The sequence below is a fragment of the Amia ocellicauda genome, chromosome 4 (genome assembly GCF_036373705.1).
Source record: "Amia ocellicauda isolate fAmiCal2 chromosome 4, fAmiCal2.hap1, whole genome shotgun sequence".
NCBI classification, from domain to species: Eukaryota; Metazoa; Chordata; class Actinopteri; order Amiiformes; family Amiidae; genus Amia; species Amia ocellicauda.
The window spans coordinates 7,264,678-7,288,023 of NC_089853.1; the positions used below are offsets into that span (position 1 = coordinate 7,264,678).

Genomic DNA, 23,346 nt, shown 5'->3' on the forward strand with positions numbered 1-23,346 from the left:
CTTTTACGGCATCCTCTGCTCCCCAAATCCCTCGCATGCCGCCTAATGTAAGAGAACAAGACTCGAGTTAATGTGCATCAAAAAGCTATAGATGCTACTGGGGGGATTTTATTTATTTATTTGTTTTTTAAGTGAGATTCAGCACACAGAATGAATATGGTTCAGATAACAGTGGCATAAACTTCCCCTCTAAATCCCACAAATGCATCTCAACTATAGCCCCAAGGCCGGGCCCTCAGTACGAGGAGGAAATTGAGTCCCTGTCCCAACGCAATCCTCGGCCAGTTGGATGAAAACATGCCCAGTTGTGCCAAATCACTACATGTGCTCTGAAATTTATGACAGGAACTACACTTCTCAATATCTAATTTCTCCGGTGCCCTTCAGCGGATCTTAACCCGGGGACAGCGGAGGTTAGCGGCTTGCCAGGTCAATGGATTCACCTGCGGAGCTGGCCACTCGAAGCTCCCCTCGGAGAAATTGTATTTACCAAGCAGCGGCCGATAATGTGATGTCACAGTACCTGCACTCGGCAGCGCAATGACTGTGGTTGCAAACTCTCCCGTGATAAATGGCTCGGCATATGGGGGATACACATATCGGAGAGCAACAGCGTGATGGAGAACTGCAGTTAAGCATTCTGCAGCCGAGCCGGGGAGACGATAAGTAGGGAAAATACCACAGAAGCAAATAGCAGTCCTTGATGGGATAATTATACTATTTCTTACACATCAGATACAATTACAACTAATGACATGAACCATCCTATTAAGTACTACTACTCTCTGCTTTGACATATGACAGACACATATTAAAACGTTCATCTCATCATTTTACTATCCTGAGGAGAGTAATGGTATCTCGGCGCGGCATAGAAAGACTGCAAAGCACTTGGTAATCACGCCAGTCCATTACTGAACCTGTGCTGTCAATTTCACGCACCGTAAGAGCCATGTAATAACATGCTTATAAACACCCAGCAGGATGAGTTGTACTTATTATTATAATCCTACTTTAAATCCTCACTCTTTCTCACTGTACCATCTGCTGATTCCCAAACCGGCGCAGAACTGATGACCGAGTTATAATTTGTAGTTTCTGAATCAAAGTTAAATCCTCACAGGCTTTTCTGGGGACAGCTTTGGTTTGTCTGCGAGGACCCGCAGGTATCCCCAGACCCCAGGCCGTGGTATGTGGCGTTAGAAGACAGAAGTTTAAATGTTTGTCCTCGGGTAATTTAATCTAATCCTTCTGCAGGTCTAACGACTGTTGGAAGTAATGGAAAACATTTCAAATAAACAAACCTCAACAAAAGCAAATGCTTATCTGGCTCTACTGACAAGCTCTTGAATGTTCTGGGGTGCTTTCATCTCATAACCCAGGGTTTAAATGCTTCCAAAGCGACCCCTCTCAGACACAGGGGCTCAGATGTCATTCTTCCTGATCATCAAGTGAACTTCAACAGTTTTGTGAGCGTCCAGCACCAAATGCAACTTTAACTTTCGGTCGGGGGGAATTTAATCTCGTGCGATGAGAACGGAAATGATTTCAAAAAGCCCAGCTTTGCTCTTACCTTAAAAATCAAATCCTTTTTGCCATAGCGTAGCTCTTTCAGTTGAGCCTGGATTTTTTTTGACTGCAGGAGGAAGATAAGAAAATATGCGTTAGCTTATTTAAATACAGAAATTGCTTTTAGATCACGTCTTGGGATTTTCGTCTCCGTTCGACGCCTCCATTGTCAGCTTTTCTGGGCACGGCTTCAAGTTACAAAGGACTTTCATGGCTGTGGAGAAATAAAGTCTCTCTTCCAATTAAGCACACTCCTACAAAGAGCAGGAGTTATCGCCCACTGGCTTCATTCCTGCCAACACACCCCGTACCCACACACCCACAGCACACAGAACACATGCCAACCACAGACCATAGACAATACCGGCCCTCACGTGTGCGCGTACGCTTTATTTGTGTACTGGTGTGTGTCGGTGAAGGGAGTATGTCTTTGACAGGAACAGCGAGAGCTGAATGAAAAGGCCTGCATCCCCTGGGAGCACTATCTCCGCTCGACACATAAACAAAATCTCATTAAAGCGAATTATAATAACGCCAAACAAAAAAAGGACAAAGAGAGAGGGAGAGAAGGCAAGTGAAGTGTTTGTCTGCTCAAAGTTTCTATTCACGGCAATGCGATTACATGGCGTTCATGCTTGGATCGCTTTGCACAGAACCGAGCTGTTGAACCCGACGCTGGGGACCCTGCTGCGACGAGAGAGGAGACAAAACAGAAATGGCTGACGAGCTGCTATCAATTGCAGTGGGGGACTGGGGAACGATACAGAGAGACAAAGGCCTTGTTTGCATCCTAGAATAGATTATTTTAAATATATTTTGATGATGCTATTAACAAAGCATACACCAGTTATCCTGAATAGGCTGAAAGGTTATCAATATTGATGGGAAGGTAAGGGCAGATCAATAATAAAATACTCTCTAAAATAATACAAATCTCTCTCTCTCTCTCTCTCTCTCTCTCTCTCTCTCTCTCAAACTCCTAACCTGCTGCCCGTCGGCTCATTCCCCATTCAGGTGGCTGTGCGGATCAGCCAGTGCTGGACTATGTGGGGGAAGACTAGATGGCTTTGAATAATGTTGGGCGTTATTATACGAGCAGTTAGGAGACCTTTGCTGCGTTGGAGCCTCGACAAAGTGCGGCCCGCCTGGGCTCCGACCACGGACCAGAAACCGACAGCGGGAACCACAAGGTGTCTTCAGAGCACATCCCTATTGCAGGGCATTGGTATTTTGAGCCAAGCATTTCCCTGTGACTCGGCCTATTGCTGGCCTATTCTCACTGAGTTCGACAAAGCCAGGGCCTGATAGCCATACGGAAATACCTGGCGGATGGTGGCTGAAGGCGTTCCCCCATTGTGTTAAATGCAATTCGCCGCATCGTCGTGGCTTTTGAACATGTATTGTGAGACTCCTCAGATATTTGTGATATTTTGTTAATTTACTCTCTGAACTTAATTATTTGCTGTCCAAGAGCACTGTTGATATCGAGAGAGACCGTAACTGGTACAGACGGTTAATACGACTGACCTAATAACACACAACCTACATTCGGCCCGATGAGCTTGCAGAGATTCGATCAACCGCTGGAGCAGTTAGGAAACGCCACCAACCCTTCAGCTGCTGTCTTCGTCAGTATCGCCAGCGCTCGTCTCTCCTCTAAGGGGAGTTTTGGTGTGTGTGGTGGGGTTTAGGATATCTGTCGCTCCAAACAGTCAAACACCCACTGGAGAAGCCAGCGTTAGAAAACATTTTGACTCTAGTTGTCCACTGCAGAGCTCTACAATTGATTGAGTGTTTTAATATTTTTTAACGTATTATTACATACATTTTTACCCTGTTAGTCTCTTCTCTATTTGATTAATGAAATACAAAACTGTCCAGGAGGCTGTGCTCACCTCTTCGGCGTGGATCCCACAGAGTTTACTGCCTGACATGAGCTTGTTCTTCAGGCTTTTGTTCTGCAAGAAATGAAAACATAAACATAAAACGTTAATATATATATATATATATATATATATATATATATATATATGGTGTCTTTGTTTGCTGGCTTTGTTTGTGGGTTGAAATAATCAAGGGATTTGGAAATAGCTGTTGACAAACTGGTGTGAGATATGTCTTTATATTTCACACGCATCATTTCAGCAACACTGTAATTACACCGCAATCTGCCTAATGAGATGTTTCAATTATTCGCAGCCCCTAAAAACATGTAGATTTAAAGCTACCTATGAAGTTAAATAAAAACAGCAAAATATCAGCACCTTTTCAGCACCCGAAGACTATTAAGAATAGGTTAATGAGTAAATGTAACAGTTCGCTGACATATCAGAGACGAATCAACAGGAAAACTGGAATAAACACGGGGGGCCGGGGAGCCAGAAGGGAAAGGTTGTCCACAGCACAGAAAGAACTGTTACATCATTGCTACTACGGCTCCACAGCTCTCACTTGTGCCCTGTGTTGGCGTGTGCTGGAAAAAGCACTGCTTAGTGAAGAACATACAGCTGACCTGAGCTCAGAGTCGGACGTGTCTCTGTACAGCTCGTCTGCTAAAACATGCAGAACACATCCTATTGGACCCGGTGGCCCCAGGCCAGAACCCAGGGACTCGTATCACTCATCACAATCATCAGCGTCAGGGCCGGGACCTCAGGCCTCATTCACACTGAATAACCAAGGGGGGGAAGATGCAGGCTGGCGGTGATGTATTTCGGTCCGTCTAATTCCTTGATGGAATTACCCCCGGCTATTTTAACGCACCCAAGAACCTTCCCTTCAAGCCCGTCTTCCTGTCTGTGGCACGCTGGCCCAGTTTCCGCACTATTTCAGTCCTGGGTTCCAGCCTGAGCCTCTTTCATTATGTAACACAGTGATGAGTTACCACAGGATGATAACAACACCTGCCCCCACCCCCTCACCACCAGAAAGAAAGTGCTTTGGCAGAGAGCAACCAGGGAGAAGGAAACGCGATGGGAGATCACATGGCGGGTAGATACAAGGAATTCAGGGAGTTACAGGATTTTTAATCACGAGACCTGTGCTTATTACAGTTAAACACTAATTTTGGGAGAAGGGGCAGACACAACACACATACACGTCTCCCAGCATGCATCGCTTTGCATCCTTCCATCCACTCCAAAACTCCCCGGCCAACCCACACTATACCTTGTATCGGCCCTCGTTCCAAGTTAGTTCCAGCCAAATCTTAGTCACTTTACAATCCTCTCACTTTGTTCCCACCATTAGGGTTCGGCCAGAATGCCTGAAAATGATGGTCTAGATGCAGAGAAAGTACAGGAACCCAAAACTAAAATAAAGTAATTTAAATAATGAATTGTAATAGATTCACTTTCTTCTCAAACCCAGGGTCACTGAATAAACATCAGGGAAAACTGCACAACCAGCCAACATACAACAGCCACCGGCCACGTCTCCACCGAGCCTCAGCAGCCCATTCAGTCCCTGGCGACTCTGAGGCTTCCACACCAGGTCTCTCGCCGCAGAGTGTGTTACACACGTTAAACGCACCGTGTCGTCTGTCTGAGCCTCTTTGTTCCTAGGGATGCTGTGGGAAATGAAAGTGTTGTAGCTGCTGCTGTGGGGTCTTGTCGGCCAACAATCAAATTCCACAAGGCAGGTGACATCCCAGCGTCAGTCCATGGGGCCAATCAGGGTCTCCCCTCGCAAACCGCCATGTTCAATTAGCAATGCCTTCCTGGTTCGGATGTATCTGGATCCGGCTAAAAGAGCAGCCGAGGAGCGAGTTCTGAGTTCCCACCACCATTATAAAGTGATTAAATCAATAGCTCTGGGTCCCGTTCAGATGTGTGGAGTTGCTGACAGTAATATCTGGTGACGCCAGCCCATTCATTCATTCATGCCCGTTTTTTTTTGCTGTCAAGACAATCTCGGCTGATTGTGATGCAGCTGCGGCACTCTGGTCCTCGGGGGCCTTTGTCTGGAACCGAGCGGTGAACAAGCACTCTCTTTTATCCGACTCCCTCCTCCGGACCGAGCAGCACCAGCTCCTGGGAAGTGAAGCTAAATCGAATGAAATGGCGTGAATTAAACACTGAGACGATTTCACAGCATTAGACGAATATTAATAACAATAATAATAATAACAATAGCCTTAGAGGAATCTAATGTGTTGTTTGGGATCTCTCTTACTGTACTCTCTGCAGATGTATAGCGTAATTAACTTTGGTTGTCCGTTTTAAATATGTAAATCCCCAGCGCATCACTGCGTCAGAGTTAATTTAACGAGAATCAGGGGGCCACCTTCTGTGCAGTCACAATATGTCTCTTAATGAACACAATCCTTGTAACGCATGTTTCCCCATGGGGGGCGGGGGGGCATCTCTGCCTCTCTCAGTGGCTCTTCGACAGCGGAGGAATAAAGCAGACGACGTCATGGCACGCCCTCTCCTGCGTCCGCCCACAGTTGCTCTTCGCCGGCAGATCCTTCGGTGCTGCCTTTCTGGAGCACGCTGTCAGTCTGGAGCTCCTCGGGGACTCTGAAAGAAGTCTCCTTCTCAGAGAACATCTGCACACAAAGACTTTCTCCTTATGAGTTGCGTCTGCAACAACAACAATAAGAGTGCCGATGGGGGTGGTAGGGACCGCCGGATGAAGTCAGGGAAATATAAAACTCTGGAAGGGAAGAAGGGGTATTGATGAGAGGAGGATCCCAGATGTCATCCCGCCCTTGAATACAGGATCCTGCTCCACTACACGGCTGGGAAGCTTGTTTCTCACCTCTACAAGACTTTGTTCAATGCAGCACCTCCCGTTTTCAGTCCTAAAGCCACCTGTTTCCCGATTCAACTACTAACTTGGCCCAACCTCCACACACCTGATCCCTGTATGCCAAAAGACTGGTCCCCCGACACGCTGAGGGGTTGAAGGCTCTACCGAGTCCAGATGGGATGACGTTATTCTAACAGCCTCGTTTTACACAGTACGAGCCCCGCTACACATGACAGAAGGCCGAGAGAGAGACTCCCGATGAAAGCACTTGGCTATGGTGTCGGTATAAGATAGGGTGTTCTCCACAGAACAGGAAGGAGGAAAGAAAGAAAACATTCCTCTTGCTGGTCATCAGCATATAAATGATTGTGTTGGAATAATTTACGCGGAGATAGCTTATCCTTTGTACAGTGAAAATGGTGATTATTCTTAGCAGTTTCTGAATGCAACGGGAGCCTATAATGAACATGGAAATAGCTACATCCATTCACTCGTTTACGCGGCTGCATGTTTCACTCCTGGGTTCTTTACTAAGTTTCGGGCCAGCAGTTCTTCCAGGTCACGTCCGCCCCCCCCTTCTCCATATGCACCATTTAAAACTATCATTTAAATTTAACAAAGCATGGTATTTTTGAGACACTAGTTTTTTTTTTTTTTACGGACTTGGAAATGCCCTCCGGCTCCAAACAGTCTCTGCACACAACAACAACAAGCCTTCATTCTTATAGTTTAAAAATAATGAACCAATGCACAGACATAACCTTTTGTGACAATTAGCCATCCTTGATTTATCAACAATGTGCCATAAATATGAAATCAAACAAAAAAGTCACAGATAGAAACTTGACATCAACAAGAGTCTAACGTAAACCTTTACACGGTCTCAGATTAACCTTAAATATTCTTATCATTCTTCATCTTCAATGTATTTTTTTGTCATCAAACGGTATAGTTCAATGCAACACAAAAAAAGTCCCATTTTCATTTTCTTTTTGACAATGAAAGTGTTGCAACTTCATTCCAATTACAGAGCTTTCAAACACTGCGGTGAGTGGCTACACATTTATTACACGATGCGGTGAACAGATTTACTGCATAATTTCATGACCTGGAGAGCAGTTGTACTAAATACATCTTGTTAATGAGAGCCTTCCCCAAACCTGATTAGCATCCCATGAATAGAATTAAAACGCAAGACGAGCTCCAATAATAGCAGCAGGAGGAGTAGCAGGAGACTTTACTGGGGAAAAGGGACTTCTTCCACTAAGTATGTGAGTTCAGCACCTTAAATCTGGAGTGTAATTCAATTCCATCCTATTATAATACCTGAAGGTGATTCTCACACATGCGATGGACCCCTGGAAACATTTCAATCACAGTATTATAAGAGACATCATTGTATATAAATATCCCAGCCAGAGCAGATGAAGTCTTGATAGGATGGCGAGACCCTGGTACACAGACTGCTCTCGGTGGCAGCGGGGTGATTATAGCTGAAGGGGATTAGGTGGGAGAGGACCGGCAAGTGTCAGAAAGTAAACTGTTACCTCCTGCTGCAGGTCTTTGATGATTTTGCTCTTCCTTTCCATCTCCGTCTTGAGGAAATTGATCTATAAGTGGAGGGGGAGAGAAAAGGAGAGAGATTAGAAGACAATCTTTAAACGAATTGGATTAACCCTTGAGCGCTCATATCTCCGGCTCCAAATAAAGGATCTGTGTACATGTTCGGCTGCTGTGTTCATTTGAAGCAAAGGCAAGGAGCTACACTTTGTTTACCTCCATTGTTACCCCAGTCTTTTCAGGATCTGTTGGGACAATAAAGTTTCATGTTTTTGACGGGCGTTTGGGAGTTCTGTCTAAAACGGTCATTTAAGAAGCAAGTATCCTACGTGGAGACTACGTGGGGACTTGATCCAAGTCTTCAAAATCATGAAAGGCATCGACCACATCAAACCAGAGGAGCTTTTCCAGATCAGCAGGGACACACGCACCCGGGGACACAAATGGAAATTGGGCTTCAAGGCATTCAAGACAGAAAACAGGAGACACGTCTTCACACAGAGAGGCGTCACAATCTGAACAAACTCCCCAGCGATGTGGCTGAAGAGACAATTTGGGAACATTCAAAAACAGACTGGATAGGATCCTTGGATCACTTATGAATGGACACCAAACGACCACGATGGGGCGAATGGCCTCCTCTCGCTTGGACACTTTCTTATGTTCTTATCTGTCAGTCAGAGCAAAAGGGAAGTCATTTTTGAATTGCCAGGGAGGGGGTAGATGATTATTGGAGATCGAGCCAAGACAGGGAAAACAATCACAGCGGAAACCTGCTCTGCTGCAGATTTTTTAATTGTATTTGCTTGGTTTTGCTACATCACAGATTGCCACACACCTTGAAAATGTGTTATTTTGACAAGTATTTACCACCCAGGCCCCAGCCTGGCTAAATGCAGACTGGACATGTGAACACTGGCTGACTCATTAATCTGGCACCCTCACTCGCATCCTGCCCCCGTAACGGAAGTGACAGCTGGTTCGCCGGTGGGAGAGGAGAAAGCCCACCGGCCTGTGTTCCCGGGACTCAGGGGCGCGTGGCAGCCGTTTGGGGACACAGCGTGTGAAGGCAGAATGGGAACAGCAGTGCTTCTGGCACTTCGGATTAATAATTATATGTATTTCATTTTTTAAGGGAAATGTTTCCTAAAAGCGCATGAATTTGATGATATATTTAACTGTGACAAAAATATGTGTATTATTACTATTATTATTACAATCATCAAGTCCTTTAGCAGGGTTCTTGACCCAAGGTGACTTACGTGTTTTATTGCACTTTCATCCAGTGAAACTGTCAGATTTTGAAGAAAAGTTTCTGATCTCTTTTTTAAACCAAGGTCACCGTACCTGGTGCATCAGTGCAGTTCTGGGACTCATATCAGGGTAGTTCTGGGACCCGTATCAGGGCAGTTCTAGTCACAACGTCCTTCAGCTCATGGCTGAGGTTTCTAGTTCAGGAGATGAATAGTTCTATCAAATCTATCAAATCCTCGGGTTGGTTAAACCCACTAATGTATCAATGGCCAATTGGCTGTGGCGCTTAATAGTCACAATAACCACATCCCTAATGTTTAATACATTTATTATGACAGTGGCACTTAAAGACATGCCTCATAATATCCAGTTAAAGCGGCACGTAGCCACAACAGGTGTGACACCGCAGGAGGAGATATTTATTTTCCAATGATAGGAAAAAATGAGTTATGAATCTGCTGCTGTACGGGTACACCAAAAATAAAAAACCCAACACCTGCACTATAATTAACTGTGTGCCTGCTTGTCCGCCTTTCCTCTCTCTCTCTCTCTCTCTCTCTCTCTCTCTTTCTCTCTCTCTCTCTCTCTCTCTCTCTGACAATCTTGTGTATCCATCCATCCATCCTGTGGCAACAGTGGGAGCGCAGCCTGTTCCCGTCACAGTGAAGGAATCAAACGAACCGCAGATATGTCAGAGCAGAAGATACAGCAGTCAGAACGGATTAACTCTTGATGGGATCATAGGACAACAGATATCTGTTAACCTCACCTGTCAGAACTCTAATGAGCCGACACACTTAACGTATTTAATTCAGCTACAATGTGTTGAGCATTTAAATCGTTTTTATTAGAATCATTTGACCACAACACAACAGTAACCTCGAGGCGATACAAATCAACTCTGCCCGGGTCTGCTTGAGTTCTCCATTTAACAGCTTGCTTAATTAAATTAACTCACACCTAATTTGACCGGGCTCTGTTTATTTTGACCACTGGCGTTTACGAGACGGCATCTGGGAGCTCGAACACCCGTTAAAGCAGTGCGTCTCGAATCGTAGCCTAGACTCGCACCGTCACGGTCGCGTTCAGGGGTGGAGGAGGATTAATGTGCCTGTGGCGTCGGCGATCGGCAGTGAATGCCAGTTAGTTCACATCCTCATGTGCAGGAAAACATGAGCAGCATCCAATCAAGCTGCCTACGTCTAAACTGTGTGGCTGAATTATTCTTCTCCACCATAGCTTTGGAAACATCGTGCACTGCAGTTAGAAAACACACATGCAAAAGCATCCCTGGAGAAAAGCAGTCCTCTTTTCCAACACCCATCCAATACAACCGCTAAATTTAACAATACAGACACATAAAATGTCCAAGCTTACTTCTCCACCTTTCTTGCCTGGACTGGGCCGGATACATGGACAAGGTTCCCAAGCAGCAAAGCGCATTAAAACCCCCAGACTCTGGGGCCAGAGTGTCCTCAACAGATATCCGCATTTGGCCATAAACGACTGATATTGTCTCTACCATGTTCCAGACTTTCAGCACAATTTCCGTCTGGCTGCTCATTTGCAGATCTGCTGGAATGATACACCTGCGACTGCATTACAGGTTCGCATGGGGCGCTTATTGTGAAGATACCCAAAACACTTCAATCAGCCACAGATACTGACTGTCAGCCGGGGGACAGGGATGCACTACTCTTCCAACAGGAATAGGATTAGACACAGTCAGAGACAGAGGGTTGTGTAAATACGATGCAAATTCATTTAGTGATCACCAAACCAACAGTGGTCGTGTATCTGAGTGAACTGGAGCGTGGGGAGGTTTGTGTGGGTCTGGGTTGACATGTTGGCGTTGGTCGGTATTAATGCAAAACAATGGTGTCTAATTTGAAGGCACGATAATGCAGTATCACACTTGAGAATGAAGATAATTATTACTAAATAGGTGGTAGATAATTAAAAGTTATATCTGCATTTCGATGTGTCTCTCGCAGACGCAGGCACGTCAGCACACACACACATGGAGAACCTGAATAGTTCAGCCACAGAGACACTAGTTACCTAGTAACCTCACAAACGCACTGCTTGCACTTTAATGGAAATGCATTTTCTTAAAAATAGAGCACTGTAAGTAAGCCACCGGTTGTAAGTAATACATAAAAGATTAGGCTTAATGTAGGCAAATCTATTTCAGTGTTGTACCATAAATGTGAGCTCGTTGAAAAGGGTATGTAAAACATAACAGAGTGATCCTCCGCAATACTTAAACAAGAATATCTGATGCGATGGAGGAACCGAAGTGTAGGAATTATAACTCACGATACTCATGGCATGAAAAGTCTAATGTTTATTTTGCTTTTACGCGCCAACGCCAGCGCAAGTGACTAAGACCTTCAAAATATCTGGGTATTTTTTTTTTTTTCACATTCAATGTTTTTTTCTGGCAAGACATGAAAAAAAGTGAAGCTAAGTGGAGTTAGCAACCAACAGATGACCTTAAAGGGCTCAGTGAACCCGATGCACAATGGGATTTGACTCTCAGCCTGCAGAGCGCTGTTCACTTTCTCCTTTGTGTTCCCGGTCTTCGCGCATGTTTTGTGTATTTTGTGTGTGCTGCATTGTACGGTGGCATCAGTGCATATCATTATATCGTCTTGTTTTAAATATCGCACACCCTACGCTGATATATCCGTCAATGCCTCTGTAAACAGCAGATCCGTGCACAAATCACTCAGGGGAGTAAGGAGGAACTTTCCACTGAAGTGGCGCTGCTCTTCACTCAGAAACTGGTTTTAGTATCTTTATCTGTGGGAGAGTTATTTCTGAACTGTGTGTAGCCTGGGGGGAACCTGCTGGGTATTAAATTGTAGTTTTAGCTTAGAAAGAAGTCTAACATCGCTACTGGCTATTTCATTGAATGGCTTTTCTGCAATATCGAGGGACACGCTATAGCTGGTTAATTTCCTGAATTATTAAAAGCACTTGGGTGTGTGCAGTAGAAAGACAGAAGAGAGGGGGATAAAGTATTCCAATGAGAGAAATAAATAAATATACTTTTTCTATAAGATGAACTGTAAGATTGTCAGAATGAAATAGCGGTCTTCTGTCACAGATGGCCTTAATTATATTAAAGCTCGTATTTCACACCTCGAGTTGTATTCGGTAACTGGCTGGAATCATGGATAATTATACCCACAGTTGGCTTTGACGTGTGTACGTTTTTAATAATTGGATATATATAAAATTAGATAAGCATACTGTATACAGAAAGAACAGTAACTGCTTTCTCTTGTTTTGCCTCACATGGTCTGTTTTTGCCATTCATCTAACGGCCACAGTTTGGAGATGGAAGTCATGTCCATGAGTCTGAACCACTTGTATTAAGGTAGAGTTTTCTGTTTTGTGCCGTACAGCCCAACCAAATCCAATCGCACCCTTTCTGAGCAACACATGTCAAGACCCTGTACAATTTACAGGCCAACTGAAGCTTTAGTTAGAAAGATAAGGATAATTTGTCTTTTATGCAGATTCTTTTTTTATGGGTTTAAATTATTTATGCCTCTTATAAAAGCGAGAGAAAGAAGCCCATAAACGTGGCGACGTGGAAGTAAATGTCCTGGCCTCAACGTGACTATCCCTGCTCGGATTGTGCGTCTGTGCCGTATTCGTCACCTTATCCGCCTCCTTTTGTACGACTCCTGAAGCGTGGCTCTGAAAATCACCGCACTTAATAATCTGCGAACAGCAACCGAGAATCAGCCGGAACGAATATAACAGGATACGAAACAAGTGTGAAATAAAATAATACGGAACGGCAGACAACAGGAGCGGCTGCCTGCACTGCGCTTGTCACTTTGTACATTTCTATCTCTATTAATATCAAGCCCGGCTGGAACGTGATGCCATTGCTCTCCGAAGACGTCTGCCGAATCATGGAGGGTTTTAAATGTTACTTCATATCGCATTTCAATCCTAAGTGGAAGCATTACATTACACACAGATATATAGAAACAGGCAATTTCAAGATGCCTGCCTCTCCATACTATCACAGTTTACATACATGCCGTTGAGCTAACAAGTGCCATCTGCTTGTCATTGGTAGAAGAGCAGTGATAGATAAAACCAGCTGACTGACAGGTACCGTGAAAAGATGGACAGAGAGATTGACAGACAGATCATGAGATAGACAGAAAGACAGATCCAGGTCTCAGTCGGAGGGGATATCTCAGTGATATGTGTCTGTCCCTGTGTGTCTGTGAACGAGGTCATGGTCTTACTATGCTACGGCACTGTGCAATACCCCGAGACCCAGAAGAACAGGGGCTGATAAGAACCAGTTTTCACCAGCAATTTGGTCTCGATACATCATACGAGCCCCCTGTCAGGCAGAAACCGAGCTTCCACTCATCACGGGACAAACATGTATTATCTTTCTTGTCTGTCTGGTCTGCATAAAAGTGCCTGGACTTCATAACTTCTTTAAGACTGTTCCTGAATCTTGGACCTCTGCGGTGCAGCCACTCCTATTAAATTCCCTTTAACTAACTGTGAATGTCTCTCTCAGTGATTTCGACTCTTCAGGGAATACATTCAGACACTCCAAAGCTTTGACCATAAATCTGAGAGTCTGAAAACGCAAAGCCAACAACTCCAGACCCTCCAACAGACACCCACTCGAGCTGAGGGATGCACTGAACGCATGCCTTCCCCACCGCGGACAATCAGGAGCATCGTGTCAGGGACTTGCGTGTCCTTATTCATACCCGGTGCTGTCTGGGCTGTAGAAACACCACCGTGGGGGAAGTGAGTCCACAGCAGTGGCCGTTTAAATAAAACAGCTCAAACACATCAGAGAAGATGGGCGGGGGATTGCGAATCCTCACCGTGGCCTGCTGCTTCTCCGCCCTCTCCGTAGCCTCGTTTAGCTGCTTCTGAAGGGCTTCCTGGAGGGATTTCATCTCCTCCCTGAGAGGAGAAAGAGGGAAAAAAAAGACTGTCAGGCCTTATTGTCAACTCTCCTCCAGCCACTTGTTGCCGAAAATCCCATTACGGCCTCCCAGACCCCCAGGCGTCATTCTCACTGCTGCGCTATTAATGTAGACGGATTCAATGCCGAGCGGGGGAGGCAGGAGAGTTCATCTGACACCAGCTACCGCAGTGCTGCGAAGTCCTGACACACAATGATAATAACGCAGGACTGTAACAGAATCAGTAAACTGGTTTAAGTGTCCAATTAGATGTTTGCTGTGACTGGCATTTGTCAAGCGCACCTGTTTTTGAATTGAAGAGTATTATTTATTCATTTTTATATTATCTATCTGGTTTTATTGCATTCTCCACTGACACTGACATCCATTCCAGCTTGTACTATTCATGTATGTATGTATGTATGTATGTATGTATGTATGTATGTATGTATGTATGTATGTATGTATGTTTGTACGTTTGTACGTTTGTATGTATGTATTTGTATGTGCGTGCATCCCAATTGAAAATTGATTAAACATCTATGGCGCATCTATAGGTTTGGACAGAAGAACTCCTCCTTCAGTCCCACTAATGGTGAGAGAAAATAGAAAACCATTTCACACCTGAAGTTGTGAAAAATATGTATTCTGTCATTTCCTAACATGGCGCCACTAAAAGGCTTGACATTAATGGATTGCATTTGTTGCTATGATGTTGTCAAGACGAACATTTAATTTTGGCTTTCTCCAGGTATTAAACACAGTCTCTGCAATGCACTTCAGGCAGAAACACCCACAATGTCGGCTGGTTTAGAGGTAATACATGCCTTTTCACCTTGTTTTAAGGTTGTCCTTTTTCTTAATGGAAAAATAATGTGGGGGTTTGAGAGAGAAAGAGAAAAAACAGCAGCAGCATGATGTTTAAGTCCTGGTTCTTGTTTACCGCTGACTGCACCCAGTTCACTCCATCTCTCATCCCTCCCAGCACGGTAGACCAGTCCAGCCATCTGGCACCACAGTCCTCCTCGCCCCCCCGCCTTCCTCAACTGCCCCCATATTCTCCACCTGTGGAGCTCAAACGTGAATGCACTTTCATAACTGGCACTTTCCTTCTCCCCACCTGACTTCTTCTTGTGTTTCAAATATCCTGACTTATGACTGCTTCTCTCTTGTGCTAAATGTCTGTTTTGTCACCCGTAGCATTGATGTAACTATTACCACAGTTCCTCTTAGACATGAAATGCCACCGTACTGAAATTAGGACTTAAAATATATAAGGTACTCTGGGCACTTTGGTGAAATGTGTATATTTAGTGACGACCGGAAAGTCAGACAGACAGAATTAAAAGTATAATACCTGGCTCAGCGCTGATGTGCTCTGGCCCCGCCCCCTTATTCTCTAAAATAGTGATTCATTACACTGGGAAAGATTTCTCTCTGCTGACGCAAGCTGAACCACTGCAACAGACCGTACATTAGACACAGCATGATTTCATTAAGATAAAAACAAGAAATATAGGGAAGTACGATTAAAGTTTTAGCTCAAAATCAACTTGGGAAAATAGAAAAATATATATATATATATATATATTTATGATATTAGTTTCATTTTATTGAATCTTCTGTATTCCTTTATGTCTTTATGTTCTTATATATTTAATTTGAAGATCGAGCAGCTCACTTCCCCTCACTAGTAAATGTCCATATCTGCTGTAGAAGGGGACATTAGGGACAAACAAATGTCTAACACAGCGCGGAATGTATTCAGGCTACTTTTCCCATCTTAAAAAAATAGCCATTAAACTTGGGCTGAATGTTTAAAGCTGACGGGGAAATACAGCAATAAAGTCCAATTACAGAGACTGTAAAAGATGGTTTGATCACTTGTTAGGAAAAAAGACCGCCATTAAGAGAGCCAGACCTCAGGCCACTGATAGAAGAAAGGGAAACATCTCTCCAAGATCATAACGTAATTTAATTTGTTTAGTATAAAAACACTTGGGATTAAATTGCAGTTTTTTTCCTTTTTTTCCAATCAAGACTGGGAAATCTGAGCTTCGCTAATGGAAATCATCAAAATGATGGATCTGAAAAGATTACAGAACATCTGAGGAAAAAATAGGGCCGGGGGGAGTTGCAGTGAAATGGTTTCTGAGAAAAGTGTATTATTTTCCTCCAGATGGAGGGGGACAATAGGAAACAAGCAGTTGGCCGACACAACAGACTGTGGTTCACACTTACCTTTGCTTCTGGCTCAGGTCCAGGATTCGCTGGACATCCTTCTTGGCCACCGTCTCGTCATTTTTCAGAGACTGGAGGAGACAGTAAGGACCTGTTATCCTCTTGAGTAAGGACAGCTAGCAACACTTCAGCAACTGTCAGGGTGCATTTCAGACAAGCACCTGTGCAAGTGAATGAAAGACCCAGGAGAGATATCTGCGGCTGTATTGCTACACTGGAGTGGGATGACCCCCGTCGAGCTGTACATTAAAAAAGAACAGCTCTCCACTTGGACCATAGTCTCACCCTGTGTGTGTACACACCCTTAACATTTCAGGACTTCAAAAGCATGTGTACACACAATGAATACCAGTCCCTATAATAGACCATCCTCTTCTCCTACACAATACCACCTCCGCGCTAGGACCATGTCAAGTGGTTAAAGCAAACAAACAAACAAACAAACAAGAGATAGAAAAACAAAATCAGCCTGCACCCTGCTGCAGAAAAGGAAAACAATGAGGGCCTGGAGTGTGCCTGTGTGTAATGAGGTTGTAATTATACTTTAATTGATGATGGGGTACCTTGAATATTTATGAAAAGATAGGTTTATCTCAGAGAGCAAAGTAATACACAACTCCTCAGTAGGAGGAATGGCAAGGAAGGTGCATCCTACTGCTACGGCATGTACTTAAATGTTTTTAGCATACCATGAAATTATGTAGATCCATACCATTCCCTTTATATATATATATCTGTGTATAAAAAGATGTGTTATATACATAGAGGAGTGAGGGGTGGAGACAGAGACACAAGGAGTGAGAGAGATAGGGAGAGACAGCGATGGGTATTTGCTCTAATTAGATTGCTCCACAGCAGCACGGAGACGAAACGCTGCCACAGTAATTAACCGACGTCTATGAAGAAACGCTTCTGGTGCCTGTGTCGGCGAAGACGCGCTGACCTGCGTTGAATACCAGAAAAAGCCTCTCGGCTCTCGTTCCCATTGCCTTTGTGAAGCGCTAACTAATAGGTGTCGCTTTTTAAATGTATAACAGAAGACTTTTAATATTTTATAATTAGTTCACTTTAAATGGAAACTGACCTTTGCCCAGCCTCCATTAATAGAAGCTGTCAAAATAAGACAGGATCCATCTTTCCTTCTCGCTCTAATTCTGCGCCAAGACATATTTAATGGGCCGGGCATTCTTGGTGTCAGTGTTCAGACTGTAGTTCAGGGACTGATGAGCAGAGACAGTATCATCTGGAAGTGCAACATGGACCTCAGGAAATACACTTGTTACATTTCTGGTTCACATTTATACACTAGGTAACCCATATAAAAGTCAATCATGTCAAACCCACAGGACAGTAGGGGGAGATGAGTATTCTCATGTGGCACTGTTTGCAATAATGCACCATCCAGGTATAAAAGACCAAATAATTAAGTAAGAAGAACCCCACTCCCCACTTCATCTCCCAGTGGTCTTCGAGAACTGCTAATAGCTTCCCAGTGGTGTGAGATCTGCGGGTGCTTCCCTGCCTTGCTCGCCGACCTTGCTTCAGAGGAGTAATTAAACATGTTTTGAAGGGAAATTACTGTGAGTGCGAATCTGCTCGAATGTGTAATCGCCCGTCCTCTCCCCACAGAGGTTAATGCCAGCTGTGAGTCCAGACAGAGCTCCTCCGTGGCGTGGCGGTGGTGGGCTGACGAGGGGTCTGCGGAGGGTGAACCCCGCTGTGGTGGTGAGGGATGGGCTGGGGGCGGGGCTTGACACCTGAGACAAACGTGCTCCGTGGCGTAAATACCGATTACCTCCAGGATCAGAGAAAACTGTTACTATTACTGTAATTGTCATCATTAGCTGTTGCTGCATCTAGAGGAAGGCAAGCAAAGGCTCCAACTGTAGCATCACAAGGTATTTTCTTTAAAATCAGCACTATTCAGCGTCTTGCAGCTCTGTCCCCGATTCACCCCTTCTTTAGTGAAATCTACATAATCGAACCTGACGGCGCAGCATAATTTCCATTTCTAAGCAAACCCCTTGTTGGCACCCTCTGCAAAGCGCACGGCATACAACACTTATGCGATTGCGCGGGTTTCCAAAATGGAGAATGAAAAAGTCATTAACGGAGGATGCGTTAATGCGAGCGACGGAGTGCGTCCGACTGGTGCAGCTGCGCGAGAGCAGGGATTTATCAGGACATCTTTGAAACCGCGTTGCCGGCGGCTCAGATATTTATTATAACCTCAACTTCCAAGTGACACAAAATATCTTCCCTAGAGAGAGCGAGAGAGAGAGAGACAAAATCCTATTACTTATAGCTCCTTTTCAGCACCAGCGACAAAAAGATTAAAGTTTAGCACCTTTTCTCTCTCTTTTTCAAGATGACCTCGAGAAAAACAGAAAAATAGAAAAAAGGACTTTGCAATTAAATGAAAGCTTCTGTGATATATCAGTTTCCATTAGCGACAGCAACCTAATGAAGCGCTTTGGTTTTTAATGGTACATCATGAGGATCTCTGTGTGAACACCCCTTGGGAAAGAGTGACATAAATACTTTAGGATGATCCTGCTGGTGGTACCGTTTGTTTCTGGACAGGATGTCACAGAGCATTTATTCTTCAATAGGCTGTATCAATGTGAAGTAAGTACCTTTAGCTTTGCAGGTACAATGTCTCCTTCTGCATCTCCTACTACAGCTGAAGCAGAAACAACAACATTACAGTCGAGAGATCTTGATGATAAAAATACAACAACAAAAAACACAATTTCAACACCTGTCTGCTGTCGGCTGCGGCTCATCGAGAGATATTTTGTTGATCAAGTATCAAAGCACCACAGCCCCTCTAATCAGCTTTAAAGCGAAGGATTTCACAGATGTCACAAGGTATTGAAAATGTAATTACACCATTATGCATATGTAGTAACCATGTAATTAATGTATAATAACCAAAGCTTCAACAACAAGTACATTTATAAAAAAAAGTTAAGCAACAACAGTCGTGTACTAGTTGGGTTTTGACCCTATGAAGAAAAAAAAGCAAACACACACAAAAACACAGACAAATACATTTTGTGAGATGCAGCAACATCGGGAGAGCAGAACCTGAGAAAGAAAGGACAAAAGAGAGAAATAATCCCTTGGCAGAGCGAGACACGGCAGCCGCACTCAATGCAGCTCTTTGTTGACTCCCAGGATTGGAGTCAAAGACGTGTTCAGAGGACACAGCACATCTGCACCGGCTGTGAAGGGAGGCTCTGTGGCCGCTGCCCCCCCGCCCTCCTCCCAGCCACCGGGCAGGACAAAAAGGGGGCTTGATTCCCAAATGCAACTCTGCCTACCATCCACACCACTCATCAATACAACATTCACAACAGCCCCGACGATCAGCCCTCTGTAAATTCCTCTAGACAAATTAACAAAGCAGCTGACCTGAAGGTTCCCTTTAATGCCATCCAGCTCCTTTGATGTTTTGGAGAGTTGACGAAGGATGCCACTCCTCTCCATGAAAACTTCCTTCAGCTTCCTTTCCAGTCCCTCATAGCCCTGTCTGACACACAAACGAGAAGAGGGAGAGCAGACATTAATCCACTGACGTCCACTTCCTGCACACGTTGCACTTTGTATGGAGTCACCTGGGGAGAGACGGCCGGCATGGACTGAAAGGCGCTGGGAGAGTGGAAAGGTAATTAAAAGGGCCGAGAGATACACAAGTCAATCTGGGATCTCTACTCTATTATCTTTTTAATAATTTTTTTACCCTTCGCTGTTTTTGAATCCAGCCAATTCCCTGCAGATCAGTCTGAGTCCATCCAGTGCTTTGAGTGCATATCTCCATCCACAGGTGGGAAGCAACACACTCACACAGCCATTACACAAACAGGCACCTGATCATACATGCAAGATACACTGAAAACAGGAAGAAGAGGAAGAAGAAGACGAAGAATTGGAGGTACAAGAATGGCCGTGTTCTAACTTTGGCTCCAACCAATATTAACTTCTGCAGCTGTGTGTCCTAAAAACTTGAGCCTGGTGCTGTATAGTAATTTAGACACACAGGTTTGTGGGAGCCTCACAAAAACAACAACCACAAACAGGGGAATTGGTGGAGCAGGTTTCTGTTAAGAAGCTCATTTTGAAGGAACAGCTAATTACTCCAGTGGCTGGAAGCCAATCTTGCTCCAGTCACTCACCTGCCACCGGAGATTGAGAGGAAGGGAGATGACGCCTGGCACAATTTACTGTACAGCCAAATCGTTAATCCAGGTCGCCATCAGTGGGGAATCTGACGGATTTCTAAAACCCATCAACCCCTGTGGAATTGCAAACCCCGTCAGAACAGTTGCGGGTCTTTGTGGAAAAACATTACCAAACTCAAAATCTTTCCACAGTCCATTATTGGAGTCGGCTGTTTCACTGTAAGACCTATTAAGACCAAGTCTAGCCATATGCGAGAGGGAATGAACTCCTAACAATCATCGTCTGTGTATTATCATCATTTAATAATAATTCCGCACCGCTCAGTTCATGATTCTAAAAGGGTAAAGTTGACGCTCATTAAAGTGCTGTGACTGCAAAGGCCAAATGACAAATCTGATCAATGTATCAATCTAGGAAGAAGAACCAAAAACACCAGCACCAATGACGACAGATTATTAGGAAGATAATCAGTGTTTAGGAAGTGTTGCTCTCGGCCTGTTTACTTCAGGGAGAGAGAGAGAGAGAGAGAGAGAGAGAGAGGCAGAGATAGAGAGAGAGAGAGTGAGAAAGAGGGGGAGGCAGATAGAGAAAGAGAGAGCGAGAGAAAGAGGGAGTGAGAGAGAGAGAAGGAGTGAGAGAGGCGGGTAAAGAGAAGGATATTGTTGATGAAATGATGAAACAGCTGTAAAAACAAACAAACGAAAAACAAAACTAGAGCTGTATCCCCTCACAGCTGCTGAGGTAACTATTAATGATACGATTCTAGGGAACGATCAGAAGTTATGGTACCAGACTGAGTGGGCCAGAGATATAAAATGTAATTGTACATATAAAACAGACTGCGGATCTCCTAGTTTTCATTCTAGCTGAGTTCTCAATTACTTCATTGATTCCTTAATTTAAGTAATAATTTGCTTAATGTGGCATTTTAAATGGTTTTCACTGTAAAACAGCAGGAGATTTTAAGACACCTATAAAGTTACTTGAAATTATGTTAAAGAGTTGAAATGTTAAAACAATAATAATAATAATAACTACACACCTACATACATACATCAAGACAAATGTAACTGATGACAGCTGAGTTGTCAAATAGAGTTATATTACAAATTTCAACACTAATAGTTCATGCATATCATAAAGTTTTCCTCAGTTCTACTTTGGCTGCTACTACTAATAATAACAGTAATGGTGCAGTCAACAATGGGACTGAACACCACCCCCTCTGAACCGCGGAGCTGAAATCCATTCAGATCCCACAATCAGGGACAATCAGAGAGCGAGTCAGTGTGGGAAGCACATCATATAATCACACGGCATCTCTGAGAAAATAAGAGCCATTCAGAGCAGAGCATTTACTCACTCATCTGCCTCGCAAACTAAAAGCTTTCTATTTGAATACTAAAGAAAGAAATGTGTGTCTGCAGAAGAGAAGTCAAATAAGTACAACTCTCCTCGCAGTTAACATCTCAGACACACAAATAAAACTAAACACATTGCAGACTCGCCTAGCGCCGCACAACACACTCCTGACTGCCGCAGCGAGGGAAAAGCCAGGCCCGTCTCGGCCCGGTCTGGAGGAGCCTTAATCCGGCCGGATTTACAGGTCACCTCAAATGATTGGTTTCTCGCAACAACTGCCATTTGATCTCCGAACAACAGTTTCTTGATCAATTAAGTAATTAAGAGATCACTGGCAATGAGAGCACTTACACCCTGCGGGCCTCTAGACCGCAGCTGTCAGCGTCTCACTTTCTAAATTGATCAGAGAACGGCTCTTCTTTATATATTGATGCTAATGGTTTAGCCATGACTCAGTGGTCTCAAACTCAGTTTCTGGAGGGCCATGTGTATGATGCGGTTTTTGTTCCACCGAGTCCTCAATTACTTCATCTGTCAAATTAATTTTTCAATTATATTTTTCAAAAAATATTTTGCGAGGTATTTTACAGTTGATGGTCTAAAAGAGCATTTGATTCAAGGTACAGTTGTTTATAAAATATCCTGGGGCCTGGATAGGTGTTTAAATGTATCTAGCTAATTAAACAATTAGACCAATTAAGACATTGACGAGTCTTTTGGAACGAAAACAGCATCATACACACGGCCCTCCAGGGATTGAGTTTCAGACCCCTGCCATGACTCCTACTGGACTGCCAACTCTTCTAGAAATGACGTTCATCACCCTCTCTCTTTCCAACAGGGCAGCATTCATATAGATATTTATTTAAAGCAGCTTTTCTTGTTTTTTAGCCAAACTTGCCGTAATAGGGAGGTGAACTTAAGAGCTGTAGTGAAACGAACAAAGCACACGACTATATATATAAAACTATATAAAACAAACAGAGATAGAGGCTCTTTTAAACAATTAATTAAAGATTGCTTTCAATGAAAGCTCTTTGAAGAGTTCCTTCTTATTTTCCCTTGGTTGTGAGCTGCTCACAGGAGAATTCTGCTGGGTGAATATATAATATACATATATGTATAAAAAGATGATGAAATCCATTTCCAACATATTGGCCCCGGGCCTAATGTGTCAAATGTACCCGAAGCATCTTAAGTGCTTTCCAAGCTCACGCGAGTTTAACCCATCGCTGGAAATGTCCGTTTGAAGACAGCAGTAGGTCTTGCAGGTTCAGAGTGAATTTCTCCCCACATACCCGGCATGTACGGATCATCTCAGACTGCATTACTGTGCCTGCAAAGCAAATCGCTGACTCAGCCCTGAATTCAGAGCAAATAAGGTCTGGACTCTGATACCTGCAAATAAGAAATAAATTGCACAGTCCCGCCTTGGGCTGTCATGCAACATACACAA

The 23,346-nt window shown here is 44.0% G+C and overlaps 1 protein-coding gene across 1 annotated transcript in view; it reads right to left on the reverse strand.

Moving 5' to 3' along the window:
- Positions 1 to 23,346, reverse strand: part of luzp2 (leucine zipper protein 2) — a 127,485-nt gene that overhangs the window by 40,291 nt on the left and 63,848 nt on the right. The window contains exons 2-7 of the mRNA XM_066700793.1: positions 19,761 to 19,878; positions 16,344 to 16,414; positions 14,019 to 14,100; positions 7,869 to 7,931; positions 3,465 to 3,527; positions 1,574 to 1,636 (exon numbers count right to left, since the gene is read on the reverse strand). Of these exons, the coding sequence (XP_066556890.1) occupies positions 1,574 to 1,636; positions 3,465 to 3,527; positions 7,869 to 7,931; positions 14,019 to 14,100; positions 16,344 to 16,414; positions 19,761 to 19,878 (460 nt within the window). The remainder of the gene's footprint in view (positions 1 to 1,573; positions 1,637 to 3,464; positions 3,528 to 7,868; positions 7,932 to 14,018; positions 14,101 to 16,343; positions 16,415 to 19,760; positions 19,879 to 23,346) is intronic.